The 19460-nt window shown below is 39.3% G+C and overlaps 1 protein-coding gene and 1 pseudogene across 2 annotated transcripts in view; both read left to right on the forward strand.

Moving 5' to 3' along the window:
- The window catches only part of VWA3B (von Willebrand factor A domain containing 3B), a 236056-nt gene that overhangs the window by 122187 nt on the left and 94409 nt on the right, over positions 1-19460 (forward strand). For both annotated transcript variants that reach the window (XM_074403828.1, XM_074403831.1), the window contains exon 13: positions 16628-16726. In XM_074403828.1, the coding sequence (XP_074259929.1) occupies positions 16628-16726 (99 nt within the window). The remainder of the gene's footprint in view (positions 1-16627; positions 16727-19460) is intronic.
- LOC120366334 (ATP synthase F(1) complex catalytic subunit beta, mitochondrial pseudogene) lies at positions 10230-11555 on the forward strand (annotated as a pseudogene).

A 19460-nucleotide genomic window follows, 5' to 3' on the forward strand; every position in this document is an offset into this window, starting at 1 on the left:
TGCTTGAGGATACTGTCTGTCCCTTATAGGAGCTCGAGTGCTGTGCTGGGAGCTCCATTGTTCCGTGCAGAGCTGCTGGGCAGGTAAATTTAAGTCTGCTGCAGCCGAACTCATAACTGCCTCTTTTCTCAGGTGCTCTGTCCTAGGAAGGTTGGGCTTTATTTATAAGTTTCTGATGAGCTACTGCCTTTTTTCATAGATGCTCTGCCCAGCATGGAGTTAGTCTAGTCATAGTCTGCCAGCGGAGGCATTGCTGAGCTGCCATGGGCTATGCCCAGCTGCTGTGTGAACTTTTTTGAGGTGTTGTTTATAGAAGTACAGTTAGAACTGCCTCAGTATTGGCAGACTGCCTCAGTAGTGGCGGACACCCTTCCCCCCACCAAGCTGGACCATCCCAGGTCCAACTGTGCTTGCTGTGAAACTCTCAATTCAGACTGTTTCAGATTGCTCGTTTTGTGGGGGTTGTACCCACTGAGCAGATCACCTGGCTCCCTGTCTCAGCCCCTCCCTATCAGTTGAATGGGCAGCTCTGTCTCCCAGGCATTCCAGACACCAGTTGAAATGGCCATCCAGATTTGTGTGAGCTTTCGTGGGCCAACCCGCAGCACCGGCTGAAATAGCTGTGCTGGAAACTCGTGGTGCTTTTCAGCCTGGGAATCTCCTGGTCTGTGGGCAGTGAAAACTTGTTTGGAAATGCGGTGATCACTAACCCTCTGTGTTGTTCTTGCTGGGAACTGCACTCCAGAGCTGTTTCTATTCGGCCATCTTGGATCTTCTGCCAAGAGAGTGGATTTTAAATGTTCTCACCACTCAAAAGATGTCAGGTGATAGATATGTTAATTAGCTTGTTTTATTCATTCCACAATGTATATGTGTATATATATATATATATATATATAAACATTACATTATATACCATAAATATATATAATTTTATTTGTCAATTAAAAGTAAATTAATTTAAAAAAATAATGATAATAAAACCAAATTCTTCTATTATTCTTTTGGCTGGTTTGGTCCAGTAGTCAACCTGGTAGCACTCAGGGTGGTCTGAGCCTACTTTGTGCTGGTGTCATGCAGTAATAGGTCCCCAAACAAGCATAGCCATTCCTAAGGCCAGGGAAGTGCAAGCTGTGACAATGCCTGCCCAATATTTGGGAGTGGGAGATGGGGGGAGCAGGTGTAAAACAGGTGCCACCTCCAGACCATGTGTCCCTGGGCTCTCTCTGTCTGGCTCTTCCCCAGCTTTGCCACCATCTTTTCAGCAATAGGCTTTTCAACAAAATACTGTTGAGATTGGGCTCAGAGGGAAGAGTTGTTCTGTTTACCACCTGGGATACATTTCTGCTGCCCAAATCCTGCAAGAGGATTTTTGTTTTGCTTTTAACTTTTAAATTTGCAATAATTTTAGACTTAGAAAAAAAGTTGCAGAAGTAGTACGAAGAGTTCACACTCATTCTTCACCTAACTTCCTCTAATGTTCACCTCTAACATAGCCATGGTATAATTATCAAACTAAGACTTTCACATGGATACTATGAGCTCAATTACAGACTTTCTTCAGCTTTCATCAGTTTCCCACTAATGTTCCTTTTATATTCCAAGATACAGCCAAAGATCTCACATGACATTTAGTTGCAATGCCTCCTTAGTCGCTTCCAATCTGTGACAGTTTCTCAGTCTCTCCTTGTCTTTCACGACTGTGACACTTTTGAAGGGTACTATTCAGATCTTTTGTAGAATGTCCTTCAGTTTGATTTTGTCTGACATTTTCCCATTATTGGATTGCGTTATGGATTTGAGGAAAAACCACTCTTCCCAGTGCATTGCCTGAAGTCACAAATGACGCTGATAGGTTCTATAACCAGGGGTGTTTACTTTGATCATTTGGTTAAGGTGACATCTGCCCTGTTTCTCCCCCAAAAGTTACCATTTTTTACCTTTATAAATAATAAAAGTTTTGCAGGAGATACTCTGAGGCTATGCAAATATTCTTTGTTCTTTAAGCTTTTGCTAATTTTAGCATTCACTGGTGGATCTTCCTTACAACAATTATTACTGAGCTGATGATGATTTTATATTTCCTTTATTGTTTTTACATTTTTATATTGGAATTATTCTATAAAGAAAAGATTCCCTTTAAGCATCACACACTGCGGCCTGTTGTGGGGGACTAGGGGAGGGACAGCAGAGGGTAGGGAGGTGGGGGAGGGATAACATAGGGAGAAATGCCAGATATAGGTGATGGGGGGATGGAGGCAGCAAATCACATTGCCATGTATGTACCTATGCAACAATCCTGCATGATCTGCACGTGTACCCCAGAACCTAAAGTAGAATAAAAATATATATATTTTTTAAAAAAGAAAATCCCACCTGCTGAAAAAAATAAAATGCTTTTAAGATGTTAAAAAAAGATCCCCTCCCCCCCCCACTTATTTACTTATTTATTTATTTATTATTTATTTATTTTTATTTCAATGTGGACTCATGGAAATTTATTTTATTCTTGGGATTATAATCTAATACTATTGTTATTTATTTTATTAGTAAAATTTTGTTACTTTGGCCACTGGGAATTCTTTTATGCTGCCTCTAAATATTTAAATATGCATCCATCTTTTTTCCCCTTTAGCATTTCCTGAATTTCTGGCATTATAAGATGTTTTATGATCATCTTATATTTTCCCAGCCTCAACCCTGAAATCTACCACTACTCCAAAGAACCTTGGTATTTTATTACAGAATGGTATTTAGAAACCAATATTGGGACACCTCAGTATGTTTATTGCTGCTGGATTATGTCACTGCTTTTAGGCCCTCTCAGTGGACAGAGATAGAAATATATATACATAGAAAATATCTATATTATATATATGATAATGTCTATTAAATATATATTTCTAGATATCTGTCTATCCACAAACATCTATATTTCTTTATCTGTATATCAATCTGTATTTATATTAAATAAGCAAACAAATCATGCATTTATACTGATTTCTCTAATTCTAATACCCAGCCCAGGGTTCATTTGTAATGAACCTATTTGCAACTTCTTCGACCAGGAGAAAACTGATTCTAATTACGTGTATTGTATTTACTTATATTGTCAACTCTACTATACATATAGTTTCAGTATTGCTAGTTCCTACTGTAGAAGAAACAAATTTATTCAGCTATAGTGTTTCTATACAGTTTTTTTTTCTCTTTAACTTTACAGTATCCAGTCAAAAAATCTCTTCCAAAGTTGTGAAGTCAGGTAACTTTCTTACCCAATCTCTTCAGCGTGGTTATCTCATTCATTAGTGATGCAGTTAGACTCATTGGTTATAGTCTGCATTTCACCTTGATTTCCTCCACATCCTAGTTGAATCTTATTTTAATTTGCATACAGTAAGAAAAGGACACTCTTTTTGGTGATAGATCATGGATTTTGATAAATGCATGGAGTCATATATCTCCACCACAGTACCAAAGGGAACAGTTCTATCACTCTCAAAATGTCCTCGTATGCCTCCTTGTCACCAACTCCCCCTCCCTCCTGGTAACCACTGGTCTGCTTCTCTGTCCTTATAGCTTTTCTTTTTCCAGAATGTCATATAAACAAAATCATACAATAGAACTTTTGGGCTCTAGCTTCTTTCACTTACCCAAACGCACTTGAGGTTCATCCAACTTATTTCATGAATCAAGAGTTTATTCCTTTTTATTGATAAGTAGTGTTTTTTATTATTTTATTTTATTTTTGAGATGGAGAGTTGCTCTTTTGCCAAGGCTGGAGTGCAGTGATGGGATCTAGCTCACTGCAACCTCCACCTCCCAGTTTCAAGCGATTCTCCTGCCTCAGTCACCCGAGTAGCTGGGGCTGCAGGTGTGCACCACCACACCTGGCTAATTTTTGTATTTTTAGTAGAGACAGGGTTTCACCATGTTGGCCAGGATGGTTTTGATCTCTTAACGATCTGCCCACCTTGGCCTCCCAAAGTGCTAGGATTACAGGCATGAGACACTGCACCCAGCCAGTAGTGTTTTATTAGTGAGTGGTGTTTTATTGATGAGTATGGATGCAAAATTGTTTACCCATTCCTTGTTGAAGGATATCTCTGTTGTTTCCTGTTTCAGGTTTTATACATAAAGCTACAGTAAATATTTGCCTACAGGTTTTTGTGTGAAAATATGTCGAGAACTGTGAAGGGTCTGAGATTTTACCTTACTTGCAAACTAACGTGGATGCTGGTAGATCATCCAGGGCTCTTGGGTCAGAGACAAATGACTTTATTACCCACAGAAAAAGAAATAGCCAGAGTCTCAGCATTTTCTTATGCTAGCTCCCTGAGTCCCAGTTCTCACAGGGTGAAACAATGAGCCAGGAGACACTTGTTCACACATTAGGTTGTGTTAAAGGAGGGAACTCTGAACTTAGGAAAACCAAGTCTCCTATAATGGACCGTGAGCATGCTGGTCCTTTGCTCCAGAGTTATGTATCATCTTTATACCAGACAATAAGCATGCCTGCTCTTTGCTTTGAAGAAAGACAGTATTTCTATTTTTCAAGGCTGTTCCCTATGTAAACATCTTGAAAAGATAAACCAGAGCAGACAACACCTCTGTTGCAAGATATGTAGAAATACACAAGACCCATGGAAAACGGTTTCCAACAATAAGTTTTCACTTCAATTGGATATGAATAAATACCTAGAAGTGAGACTGCTGGCTATTATGCTAAGCATATGTTTAACTGTATAAGAAACTTTTTAAAATTGCATTTTAGGTTTTGGGGTACATGTGAAGAACATGCAAGATTGTTGCATAGGTACACCTTGCTGCCTTCCTCCCCCACACCTATATCTGGCATTTCTCCCCATGCCATCCTCCCAACTCCCCACCCCCCACTGTCCCTCCCCTATTTCCCACCAACAAACCCCAGTGTGTAGTGCTCCCCACCCTGTGTCCATGTGTTCTCATTGTTCAACATCCGCCTGTGAGTGAGAACATGCGGTGTTTGATTTTCTGCTCCTGTATTAGTTTGCCGAGAATGATGGCTTCCAGGTTCATCCATGTCCCTACAAAGGACACGACTCATCGTTTTTGATAGCTGCGTAATATTCCATGGTGTATATGTGCCACATTTTCCCTGTCCAGTCTATCATCGATGGGCATTTGGGTTGGTTCCAGGTCTTTGCTATTGTAAACTGTGCTGTAATGAACATTCGTGTGCACGTGTCCTTATAGTAGAACGATTTATTATCCTTTGGATATATACCCAGTAATGGGATTGCTGGGTCAAATGGAATTTCTATTTCTAGGTCCTTGAGGAATCGCCACACTGCCAAACTATTTCCCAGTGTGGCTGTACCGTTTTGCATCAGCCATGTATGAGAGTTACAGTTACTTTACATCCTCTCCAGCTTTCGATGTTGTCAGGTTGTTTTATTTTAGACATTCTAATATGACTGAAAGATGTCTCATGGTATCCTATTGTGGTTTTAATTGCATTTACTTAATATTCATCTTTTCATCCCTATTAGCTGTCTGTATATATGTCTTCTTTGGTGAAGTATCTGCTCAGATAGTTTGCCCATTTTTAATTGGGTTGTTTGTTTTCTTAAAATTCAGCTTTTTTATATATGCTGGACATAAGAACTTTATCCGCCTTTCAATTTGCAAATACTTTCTCCCAATCTATGACTTTTCATTCTTTTAATAGGGTTTTTGCCTGTGTATAAGTTTTAAATTTTGATTAAATCCAAATTGCCAAGTTTTCTATATGGATTGTGCTTTTCCTTCCATAGCTAAACACACTGCTAAATCCAGGTCATGCAAGTTTTCTCCTGTTTTCATCCTCAAATGAGGGTTTTACATTCTATATTTAAATATAGGTTTTACATTCTGTATTTAAGAATAGGGTACATTTTTGGTTCATTTTTGTATAAGGTGTGAGGCAGGATCCAGAATCATTTGTCTAAGTAAATATCCTCTCTCCCTGGAATTACCTTTGCTTCTTGTCAAAAATCATTTAACTATATCTATGTGGGTCTATTTCTGTTTCATTGAACTATTAATAGGTGTCTGTTCTTTTACCAACATCACACTGTCTTTACTATTGTGACATTATACTGAGTCTTGAAATCAGCTAACCTGAATTCTCTAACTTTGTACTTTCCTCCAATTTTTTGGCTGTTATAGTTCCTTTGACCAGCCTTATAAATTTCAGAATCAGTTGTTGAAATCTACAAAACAGTACATTAGGATTTTCATTGAGATTGCCTTAAGTCTATAGCTCAGATTCAAGAGAATTGACATCTAACACTGTGTGCTTCTAAATTTATTTGTGGCTTTTTTGTTGCTATGGTAAATAGTACTTTTAAATTATAAATGTTAATACTTTATTACAATTGATTTTTATATACTGACCTTATTTCTTTTGACCATGTAATCTCACTTACCTGTTCTAGGAATTTTTTGTAGATTACTTGGGATTTCTAGCGATGTTATCTATGAATAGAGATGATTGTTTTTTCCCTATCCAACCCATATAGCATTTATTTCTTTCTATTGCCTTAATGCCCTGTCTAGGACTTTCAGTATGATGTTTAACAGGAGTGGTGAGAGAGAACATACTTGCCTTGCTCCTGATCTTAGAAGGAAACATTCAGTCTTGCACTGTTAAATAATTTGCTAGCTGTGAGGTTTATTTTTGCTTTTGTTCTTGTAGATGTGCTTTGTCTTGTTAACCGTTTTCCCTTCTGTTCTTGGTTTTTTGAAGATTGTTACCATAAACCAGGCGTCCCCAAACTAAGGCCTGCAGGCCGCATGCGGCCGCCTGAGGCCATTTATCCGGCCCCCCACCGCACTTCAGGAAGGGGCACCTCTTCCATTGGTGGTCAGTGAGAGGAGCACAGTATGTGGCGGCCCTCCAACGGTCTGGGGGACAGTGAACTGGCCCCCTGTGTAAAACGTTTGGAGATGCCTGCCATAAACAAATATTGAATTTTGTCAAATGTGTTTTCTGCATCTACTGAGCTTCTAATTTTGATAAAGCCCAAGTTGCCAGGTTGGACTTGGCCGATCTGTTGTCTGTGAATATGAAGAATTACATTGATTTATTTTTGAATATTAATTTGGCTTTGCATTCTGAAATAATCGCCACTTGTTCATGATGTAGTATAGATTGAATATATTCTGCATTAAATTTGCTGAACTATCTTGTTGAGGATTTTTTTTTTTTTTTGTCTATCTTCATGAGGAATATTGGTCTGTAGATCCTTTTCTTAGAAATTGTCTAATTTTGGTATCAGGAAATGCTGGCCTCATAACATGAGTTAAAAAATGTTCCATATTCTTTTTTTCTAAAAAGGATTGTACAGAATTGATAATATTTTTTCTTAACTGTTAGGTAGAATTTACCAGTGAAACCTTCTGGGCCTCTTTTTTGTTGTTAGAAGTTTTATGATTTCAATTTCTTTAATAGATATAGGACTATTCAGATTATCTGAATCTCTTTGAGTTGGTTTTGATCATTTGTTTCTTAGAAGGAAGCAGTCCGTTTTTCCCATGGTGTTGAATTTATGGGCATAGAACTGTTTGCAGCATTCCCTTAACATTTCCTTAATGTTGGTGGGGCCTGTAGTGATGTTTGATATTGGTAATTTTTGTCTACTGTCTTTTTTTCTCTTGAAGAGCTTTGTAAAATTTTCTCTCAATTTTGTTAATGTTTTTGAGAAAGCAGTTTTTAGTTTCTTTGATTTTCTAATTTTTAACAAATGTTTTAAATTGTATTGATTTCTGCTATCTTTATGATTTTTCTCTTCCAACTTGCCTCGTTTTTTTAATTAAATCTCTATTTCTTAGAAGTAAGAATTTAATGATATAAATGCCACTACTGCTTTAGCATCTACTGCTTTAGCTGTTTCTACAGATTACATTTTATAACTATTTTTGTTCAGTTCAAGATGTCAGATCTAAAGACTCTGCCTAATCTTAGAGTCTGAAGATTTTTTTCTCTGTGTCCTTTTTTTTCAAGAAGTTTTATAATTTTGTTCGATGGTTAAGTCTATGATCTGTTTTGAATTAACGTTTGTATAAGGTGTGAGATCTCGGTTGAGACTTTTTATTTATTTATTTATTTTTAGATGATGTTTCACTCTTGTCTCCCAGGCTTGAGTGCAGTGGTGTGATCTCAGCTCATTGCAACCTCTGTCTCCCAGGTTCAAGCCATTCTCCTGCCTCAGCCTCCCAAGTAGATGGGACTGCAGGCACACTATCACTCCCAGCTAATTTTTGTATTTCTAGTAGAGACCAGTGTTGGTCAAGGTGTTCTTGATTTCCTGATCTTGTGATCCACCTGCCTTGGCCTCCCAAAGTGCTGGATAGGCATGAGCCACAGTGCCCACTCAGTTTATTTGTTTTTTGCCTATGAATGTGCAATTTCTGTGACACCATTTATTGAAAAGGCTGTTCCTTCTCTATTGAATTTTTTTTACTCTTTTGCCAAATATCAGTTGAATAGGTGTGCAGGTCTTTGTCTGGGTTCCCTATTCTGTTCTATTTTTTTGTGTATTAATGGCTCTATTAGGACGACGCTTTCTTGATAGCTATAGTTATATAGTGAACTTTAAGATCAAGAAGAACTACTCCTTCTACTTTACATTTCTTTTTTAGAATTGTTTTGGCTATTCTAGGGCCTTTGTTTTCAATATAAAAATTTAAAACAAACTTCTTTATACCTATTGAAAACTTTGCTGACATTTTGATGGAAATTACATTAAACCTATGGGTCCAATTAGGAAGAACTGACATCTTTGTTGTGTTAATTCTTCTAGTCTATGAATATAGCATGTCTCTCTGCGTATTTAGATCTTTGATTTATTTCATCAGACTTTTATAATTTCAGCATACAGATCTTGTACCTGTTTAAGTATATACTAAGTATTGTAATTTTTTGGAACAATTGTAAGTGGTATTGCACTTTTTATTTTGGTTTTCACTTGTTCATTGTCAGTGTGTGGAAATGCAGTTGGTTTTCATGTGTGGACTTCGCATCTTTTGACCTTAGTAGGCTTACTTATTATTTTGATTTTTGATTTTTGTGTATGGTCACACTTCCGTATCTGCAAGTTCTGTATCTGTGGATTCAACCAACCATGGATTGAAAATATTTGGGAAAAATAAATGATAAAAATAATAGCAATACAATAAAAAAATACAAAACTTAAAAGATACAGTATAACAACTAATTATGTAGCATTTACATTTTGTTAGACATCATAGGTAATGTAGAGATGTTTTAAAGTATACATGAGGATTGCATAGGTTATGTGCGAATATTATGCCATTTTATATGATACTTGAGCATCCTTGGATTTTGGTGGTCATGGGGTTGGGGGTGGATCCTGGAATACAAAGGGACAACTATAGTTCTCAGGATTTTCTATGTAGATAATTGTGTAGTCTGCAAATAGACAGTAGTATTTGTTCTTGTTTCCAACCTCTATGACTTTATTTCTTTACCTTATTGCCGTGGTTAGAACTTCCAGTACTATACTGAATAGGTATGTTGAGAGCAGACATACTTGCCTTTTTCCCAGTCATAAAGGGCAAGCATTCAGTCTTTCACCATTAAGTATGATGTTAGCTGCAAGCTTTTTGTACATGCTCTTTATGAGATTAAGGAAGTTTTATTCTGTTCCTAGGGTACTGAATTTTTATATTGAATGAAGGTTGCACTTTGCCAGATTCTTTTCTGTGCAAATTGATATGCTCGTATAATTTTTAAATTAACCTGTTGATATAGTGGATTTCGTTGATTAGTTTTTGAATTCTGAACTAACTCTGAATACATAGAATCACACTTGATCATGATATATTATTCATTTTATACGTTGTTGGATTAAATTTGCTAATGTTTGTTGAGAACTTTTGTGTCTAGGTTCATGAGATTTGTTGGTCTGTAGTCTTTTTTTGTGTGTACCGTCTTTGTCTGCTTTGTGTATCAATGTAATAGTGAGTTTGGAAGTATTCCTTTCCCTTCTATTTTCTGGAGGGGCTTGTGTAAAACTTGTTTTAATTCTCCTTTGAGTGTTTGATAAAAATTCTCTAGTGCAACCAGGTGTGGTGGCTTATACCTGTAATCCTAGCACTTTGGGAGGCCAAGGCAGGTGGATCATCTGAGATCAGGAGCTCAAGACCAGCCTGGACAACATGGCGAAACTCCATCTCTACTAAACATGCTGGTTTTGGAGGTAGCCCAGATGCTGGTTTTGGAGGTGGCCTAGCATTTGTGTGAGAGCACAGTAAGGACCATGCTATGGATGGTACAGAAGGCTTGGTTAGAGGCCAGAAAGTCCTGAACTCTGGTGCCCCAATCAAAAGTCCTATTGGTCCTGAGAATTTGGGCAGAATCGTGACCATCATTGGATAGCCTATTGATGAAAGAGGTCCCACCAAAATGAAACAGTTTGCTCCCATTTATGCTGAGTCTCCTGAGTTCATGGAAATAAGTGTTGAGCAAGAAATACGGGTGACTAGTACCAAAGTTGTGTATCTGCTAGCTCCCTAGCCAAGAGCGGCAAAATTGGGCTTTTTGGTGGTATGGAGTTGACAAGATTGTATCCATCATGGAGTTAATCAATAATGTGGCTGAAATCCATGGTGCTTCCTCTGGGTTTGCTGGTGTTTTTGAGAGGATCTGTGAAGGCAATGACTTATATCATGAAATGACTTGAGTCTAGTGTTGTCAACTTAAAAGATGTTACCTCCAAGGCAGTGCTGGTATACAGTCAAATGAATGAACCACCTGCTACTCATGGTCAGGTAGCTCTGACTGGATAGGCTGTGGCCGAATGCTTCAGAGACCAAGCAGTTCAAGACGTACCCCTGTTTATTGATAGTATCTTTCACTTCACCTAGGCTGGCTCAAGCGTGTCTGCCTTATTGGGCAGAATCCCTTCTGCTGTGGGCTATCAGTCTACCCTGGCCACTGATATGGGTACTATGTAGGGGAAGAATTGCCATTACCAAGAAGGGATCTATCACCTCTGTACAGGCTATGTGCCTGCTGATGACTTGACTGCCCTGCCCCTGCTACTTCCTTTGCGCATTTGGATACCACCACTGTGCTGCCCCCTGCTGTCGCTGAGCTGGGCATCTATCTACATGTGGATCCTCTGGACTCCATCTCTCACATCATGGATCCCAACAATGTTGGCAATGAATTATGATGTTGTCCATGGGGTGCAAAATATTCTGCATGACTACAAATCCCTCCAGACATTATTGTCATCCTGGGTATGGATTAACTTTCTAAGAAAGACAAGTTGACTGTGTCTCAAATGTGGAAAATACAACATTTCTTGTCTCAGCCATTCCAGGTTACTGAATGGTCATCATAAGTCATATGGGGAAATCAGTACTCCAGAAGGAGACCATTAAAGGATTCCAGCAGAATTTGGTAGGTGAACATGACCATCTCTCAGAACAGGCCTTCAGTGATGGAATCCATTGAAGAAGCTTTGACAAAAGCTGATATGCTGGTTGAAGAGCATTTATTATGAGGGCTATTTTTGGTAAACTAAGCACTTGTCTGTTGTACTGTCCCTCTCCTTCTCCTAATCCAAACAGCTTCAGTTTTCTGTGTAAGCCACATGAGAACCTTGATTGAAAACATGTTCTATCTAAAGAGTATTTAAGGTTTCCAGTAAAATGTACACCCCTCAGAAAAAAAAAAAGAATGGTATATTGAAGACCCTAATGGTAAGACTCTATCTATTTTATCTGTTATAACTCCATCTATTTTATCTATTATAAAGTAGATAAAAATAGATTTTATCTATTTTTCTTTTCATCTCCATCAAATTTACTTCATGTATTTTGAAGCTCTGTTGTTTGATGCATATACATTTAGGATTGTCTTCTTGGTGGATAGAGAATTTTATCATCATGTAATGTCCCTTTTTGTCCATAGTCAATTTTCTTTGTGTTTAAGTCCACTTTATGTAATATTAATAGTTATTTCTGCTTTTTAAAAATAAATGTTTGCATAATATGTTTTTTCTGTCCTTTTACCTTCAACCTATCTATGTTGTTATGCCTGAAGTAAGTTTTCTGTAGACTGAATAAATTGGGTCATGTTTTTGTTCACTCTTCAATCTCTGTCACATAATTTGTATGTGTAGGTCATTTATATGTAAAGTAATTATTCATATTTAAGGATTAAGTATTCATTTTATTTATTATTTTTGTATGTGTATTTCCTCTGTTTCTCATTTTTCCCTTTACTTATACTGTTTTTGAGTGCATTGCTTTGTCTAATTTTCTTAATAGTTCTATACATTTCCTTATATGTATATGTAACTTATCACAGCCTGTTGTGATGTAACTTATCACAGCCTATTGTGATATAACTTATCACAGCCTATTGGTGGCTTGCTGCTTCAAGTTAAGTGTACCATCCTTACTTCTACATAGGTCCCTTTACACTCACCATTTAAAATATATACTCATCTGAAGTATTTCCTTTGCATACATTATATGCTGTCTTAGATGGTGCTAAACTTCTGCTTCAGTCCTAAAACATAACTAAAGAAACTTATGATGTTGAGGATTATCTATTATGCTTCCTTTTATATTTATGCATTCCGTTGTTCTTTTTCCTGGAAGTCCAAGCTTTCTTTGTTTATTGTTCTCTTTCTATATGGAAAGCTTTCATGAACCATTCTTTAAGGGTAGGTCTCTCAGTAATAAATTCACGCAGTTTTCCTTCTCCTTCAACCCTGGAGGATATTTTCACCAGATGTATAATTCACGGCTGGCAGTTATTTTCTTTCAGCACTTGACAACTGTGGTGCCCCATCCCCTGGTTTCTATAGTTTCAGATGAGAAACTGCTGTCCTTTGAATTGGTGCTCTTTTATAGGTTATGTGTTATTTCTCTTCAGCTTTTTAAGGATTTTTCTTTGTTTTTAGTTTCAGAAATTTAAATACAATGTTTCTTAGTGTGGATTTCTTTGGTTTTATCCTATCTGGGATTGGCTTCGCTTCTTGAATTGTAGTTTCTCTATCTTTTTTTTTTTTTTTTTTTTTTTTGAGACGGAGTTTCACTCTTGTTACCCAGGCTGGAGTGCAATGGCGCGATCTCGGCTCACCGCAACCTCCACCTCCTGGGTTCAGGCAATTCTCCTGCCTCAGCCTCCTGAGTAGCTGGGATTACAGGCACGCACCACCATGCCCAGCTAATTTTTGTATTTTTAGTAGAGACGGGGTTTCACCATGTTGACCAGGCTGGTCTCGATCTCTCGACCTCGTGATCCACCCGCCTCAGCCTCCCAAAGTGCTGGGATTACAGGCTTGAGCCACCACGCCCGGCTAGTTTCTCTATCTTTAACAAAATTTGGGGGTTTTTGTTTTCAACCATCACTTAATAAGTGCTTTTTAAGCCCCACACTCTTTCCCCTCTTTCTTCTGAAAATCTAATGGTATGAATGTTATTAGCTCTTATTCATTATTCTGGAGATTTCTGAGGCTCTTTTGGTACTGACATCAGTTGGTTGTTTTTCTCATTTGAATGTGATATTTCTGGTTCTTGGTATAATGAGTGATTTTTAAATTATATCCTAGACCTCTCAGTTATTATGTTAGAAGGCTCTTTATTTCCCTTTACATCTGTTTATTCAGCAGTCACTGTGTTTAGGTGTAGCATGTTTGCTCTGGCTTACTTCTGTGGGCATTAGTTCCAGTGACAGTTTCATTTCCTGAGCCATCTTGTGCTGCTGGGGCTCCCCCTCAATTCCTGTTTGGTGCTGTCTGCAGGGGTGGAAGGCATGTCCCTGGGCTGCCTACAGTTGAAGGGTGACCTTCTGGGATGGGGATAGGGAGCTGACCACAGACTAAAAAAACAGGAAAAATAAGCCCTTAGCCTAGTAAGCACTCAATAGATGTTGCTTTTTGACAATCATGACTATCATCATTTTCCTGGCCACTCTCATCCTATGGGCTTTACAATTACGGGATTACTTGCTGGATTCTGAACAAGAAAGAAGTCTGCACCATCCTTTTTGTGGTTTCCTTGAATAGTCTTCCTGCTGTCTCCACCAGGAGATGTATTTAGCAACCCACCCAGCTAGAATAAGGCACATCATACACTGGGCATGAACTTTTATAGCTTTTAGCACAGTGTTTGGGAGTCATTTTCTAGGCATTCAGCACCATCCTGTGAACCTCCTTTGAGGCACAGAATTTGTTCTGGTTTTGAAAGTTATGTCCCAGATCTATCAAAATGCCTGGCACGTGGTACTTAGGAGCTTACTAAATATCTACTGAAATGAAAGGCTCCAGTGAAGAAGCCATAGGTGAGAGCAGCTGGATGGGTCAGGGCATGGGGGTCCCCATCATGGCTGAGTCTGAGAAAGTCTTCATGAGAGGGTGTCCGTGGTGTGGGTAATGTGACCCAGGCACCATCAGTCAGAGTAACCTCCTAGACTTTGACTTGAGAGATAGTGACTCCAGATGGCAGGTCTAGCAGAGAGAGCAGTGGCAGTGGTGGCAGATGGAGACTGATGCACCTCCCGGGGTGGCAGTGGCAGTGAGCGCTGGTCCATCTCTTGTCGATAGTGCCAGTGTGGAAAGCCACGGCGCCTGGCACTCTGCAGTAGGACTACAGCGGGACCCCCCGAGGGATTGGGGGCCTTGTTCCTGGTGAGAGGTCCCAGGCCATGTTATCCTGTCCATTGGTGATGCTGTGAGCCATCCCAATGTCCTTTATCATAAATTCCTTCCTTCTTGAATCAACCATAGTTGGTTTTCTTACTTACAACTGAAGCTGGACTGATAACAATGGAACTGAGATGAAGGGGAAAGTGAAGGAGGCTTTTGGAGAATTCAAAGTCCTGTATCTCTACTGATGGTCCCTTCGTAAAGATCATTTTTGCATATTAAGGAGAGTACATTCCAGTAAATTTATATTTATATAGAAATCCACTCCTTTCTATATTAATGAAATCTTTTAAGAGATTTTCTAATTTTTGTTTCATACGATTTGAGAGATTGCTAAAAATTTATCATTAATTTCTCTTGACACACAATATGTATATTTTTATCTATTCTTTTTTATACATGAATAGTTGCAGGCCAGGCATGGGTACATGCTTGCTATCCCAGCACTTTGGGAGGTCAAGGCAGGCAGATCACTTGAGGAGTTGCAGACCAACATGCGGAAACCATGGTGAAAGGCAGGCAGATCACTTGAGGAATTGCAGGTCAACATGGTGAAACCCCATTTCTGCCAAAAAAAGAAAAAAAAATTAGCTGGGTATGGTGGTGTACAACTGTAGTCCCAGATACTCAGGAGGCTGAGGCAGGAGAATTGCTTGAACCCAGGAGATGGAGGTTACAGTGAGTTGAGACAGCCCCACTGTACTTCAGCCTGGGCAATGGAGCCCTGAGACCCTGTCTCAAAAAAAAAAAAAAAAGAGTTGTAGATGGTGTTATGATTGATGTTATGTGTAGGAGAAAGAATAGGCTGTAACATATTCCTTTTTTTTTTTCTTTTTTTTTTATTGCATTTTAGGTTTTGGGGTACATGTGATGAACATGCAAGATTGTTGCATAGGTACACACTTGGCAGTGTGGTTTGCTGCCTTCCGTCCCCTCACCTGTATCTGTCATTTCTCCCCATGCTATCTCTTCCCACCTCCCCACCCCCCGCCCCTCCCCCATTTCCCCCCAACGGACCCCAGTGTGTAGTGCTCCCCTCCCTGTGTCCATGTGTTCTCATTGTTCAACACCCACCTATGAGTGAGAATATACGGTGTTTGATTTTCTGCTCTTGTGTCAGTTTGCTGAGAATGATGGTTTCCAGGTTCATCCATGTCCCTACAAAGGACGTGAACTCATCGTTTTTGATGGCTGCGTAATATTCCATGGTGTATATGTACCACATTTTCCCTATCCAGTCTATCATCACATATTCCTTTTTATTGATTCTGATTTTGAGTCATATATAATGGTATAGCAGATGTATGTCTGGTTATTCCCATCATAGGTAAAGCAGAACATTTAAAGTCCCTCATTCAATACTGTGCATTCATGTAAGATCTGATAATAGGTGGGTTCATGCACTTGAAAGTCGGTATATATTTCATCAGAACTTGTCAAGTAATGTTAGATATGTCTACGTGTACGTTGTTAGATTGCTAATGATACCACACTCATGTTTACCAAATACTGGGTATTATGAATAAATCCTGGTTTGAAACCAGTATGATGCCACAGTGTATTTAGGCTGCATGTTTAAGCTCTGTTGACAGACGACTTAGCAGTAACTGAGTTAGCATCTCACATAGAAACACAAACAAATAAAATTGCATTAAGATCTCTGTCATCAAGACAGGAAATCCACAGACCTGGCTTCTAGCAGTCCTTAGACTGCCCGGATAGACTTCTTGGCACATCCTGAAATATGTTTCTTGGAATCACTGGGGTTAAATTGTTATCTCAGTCTAATTTTAATTTATCTTTTATCTCATAAGTAGTTTTTCTTCTTTGTTTGGAAGCAGAAAATAAATACTTGCTGTGAGTTCTTTTTTGAGATTCAAAAAGGTGTCCTTGGTATCTCTCTCTTTTTTCCATAGATTGGAAGTTCCACAAACACCCTGAGTGCCCTGAAAACTGCTTTTGCTGATAAAGAAACACAGGCCATCTACCTTCTGACTGATGGGAGACCTGATCAGGTACTTATCAGAGCTGGGAACAAAGAGGGCCTCACTGAAGCTCTGAAAGCAAATGCTGGAAATGGGCTTGGGAGACCTTTTAAGCTGCTACCAAAAAACCGTGGAGATACATTTCACTGGCTTAGGGACTCAGAGCTGAGATGAGCAAATACACTGAGAGATTCCTTTGTCTCTGGAAACTCTGAGGAGAATTTATGAGACAGCGACTGTTGCTGGTGAGTGTAACACACACCCCTGGCCTGGAGACCAGCCCCAAGAAAGGAGGCGTCTGCCTTCCCCTGAAGACTGGTTTATATTTTATTACAAACGAAGAGCGAGGAGATTCTTTCTGATTTTTTTTCTTCCTCTGGAGACTGAATCTAAACATGTCACTGCATAATGTCCTTGGCTTTACTTAGAACTCATTTAAACAAAAACATGCCTTTCTAGCGAAATCTCCTTTGTTTTGTTTAGCCTGACTGGAAAATATTTGAAGTTTTAGAGGAGTCTGTTCATCTTCTTTTGAGCTTTGTGAATGAAAGATGAGTACTCCAGGCATTAAATAAATCGAAGGATTTTCAGGCCAGCATAGTGTGAATTAGCAGCTAGAGTGAATTAGTGTCAACTCGTGTCCTTCCTTGTGAGATGTTTGCCTATGCAGACTGCTAGGCAAGTATTCTAAAATACCCTGTGGCAAAAAGTTCAGGGCTTAAAGTTCAGAGAGTAAGCATCTGGATTTTACTACAGCTTTAGATTTATGGCAGAAAGGGAGTGTGTAAAGTGAAAATTTATTTTAAATTATTTTTTCCTATCAACTTTAGTGTGTTTTCTCTTTGGAAGCAGTTCATCATGTATGTCTTCTATTCCATGTGTGGTGCCAGGGTCTGAGGCTACAAAGATAAATAATAGCTCATCTCTGCCTTTGGGATGTTTGTTCTTTGGGGAATGTGCTAGATGTATACAGTTTAATACAATACAGGGAACAGGGTTGACTGTGCTATGTCTAGGAGCACAGAGTGATGGATTTTGCTGTAGATATGGAGAGAAGGCCAGGCAGGTTCCCGCAAGGCGGAGACATTTGAGCTGTGTCTGGAAAGAGAAGACGGAATCTTCGCAACAGAGGGCACTGTTGCTGTCCTGGGCAAAAGGGACGCAGAGGTATGGAAGTATGGTGGGGGAGCCTCAGAGAAATAAGCTGAGGGCAGGGACAATGGAAGAAGATCAGGGTGGAGGCAAAAACGTTGGGTTGGGGGAGACTGAAAGTTTTTGAATGCCACATTGGAAGGGTGGTGTCAGCACAGAGAGGAGCTCTCAGAGGAGTGGGCCATCCCACCCATCTGATCTCAGAAACGTGCCTCAGTTGTGCCAGGGAAAGGCTGGCACTGCCGTAGCTTGCCGCCAGATCCTTGATGAAAGCTGGGAAGGACCAGCCTCAGGCAGGAGCAGCAAGAATGGGAGGAGGGAACTGCCTCTAGAGATGAGCTGCCAGAAGCAGCATCAACAGGACCTGGTGGCCAGTTTGGAAGCAGTGAGCGGGAGATGAGGAGAAGATAGGAATACGGCAGAAAGGAGTCAGGATGACTGACTTCCGGTTTACAGTGATTATGATATTAACTGATTGAAATACAAATTTCAAGCAGAGGCAAGTAGCCTTGGGGGTGGCTCATGGAGGAAGCTGCTTGTGAGCCTGTAGTGCATGGATGTCCAGAAGCCACTAGAAATATGGAGCTGAAGTTTGGGACCATGTCAGCTGAAGATTCGAACTTGAGAGACGTCTAGGCAGCTCAAGGTGTATTTTTTCTTTTTAATACATTCTTACTGATTTTTAAAATTGTTTACATGATGGTCAAGTTGGAAAACAGATAAGCATTAAAAAGGAGAAAATTTGGTTGGGTGGGGTGGCTCACTCCTGTAATCTCAGCTCTTTGGTAGGCTGAGGCAGGAGAATTGCTTGAACCTAAGAGTTCAAGACCAGCCTGGGCAACATATTGAGACCCTGTCTCTACAAAAAATACAAAAAATTAGCCAGGCTTGGTGGTAGCTGCCTGTAATCCCAGCTATTCAGAAGGCTGAAGAGGCAGGAGAATCGCTTGAACCTGGAAGGTAAAGGTTGCAGTGAGCTGAGATCGCGCCAATGTACTCCAGCCTGGATGATAGAGTGAGCCTCCATCTCAAAAAAAAAAAAAAAAAAAAATAGCTGGAGTCAGAAATGTACAAATTACCTCAAACATAATTTAGAAGCTTTTGAGGACTTCCAAATTCAACACTGCCTTTTTGACACATGCAGTCTGCTTATTTTTGCATTATTCCTTGGATTCTCTCAAAAAGGCAAATTGATATTTGATATTCATGTTCTATGTAGAAGATATTGAGATGTATCACTCAATTTCTATTTGCTTTTGAATTTTCACTGGCTTTATAAGAACTAAATGTGTAAGAGAAGTGTTATTTCAAATATTCAGCAGAATTTTCTCCTTGAAAGAATAGACACAGATGTTATATGGACACTAGCTTCCTGCTTGCTTATTAAATGTCTGGGGAAGCATTATAAAGAGATACAGTCTTTAAAATTAAGCAGGTCAAAAGGGTTCTAGAAGTATTAATCTTCATTAAAATGGAATCATGTACACATTGGATAAGTGTTCTTTGGTGGGCATCCATAGTGTAAACTGGCAGGGTCTTTGCTGGGAACAGCCCCGTGCAGCTTTAACTGCGGTCATTTTGGGAATTCTTTGAAGTTAGGGGCTCACCTGGA

The sequence above is a fragment of the Saimiri boliviensis genome, chromosome 1 (assembly GCF_048565385.1).
Source record: "Saimiri boliviensis isolate mSaiBol1 chromosome 1, mSaiBol1.pri, whole genome shotgun sequence".
Taxonomy (NCBI): Eukaryota; Metazoa; Chordata; class Mammalia; order Primates; family Cebidae; genus Saimiri; species Saimiri boliviensis.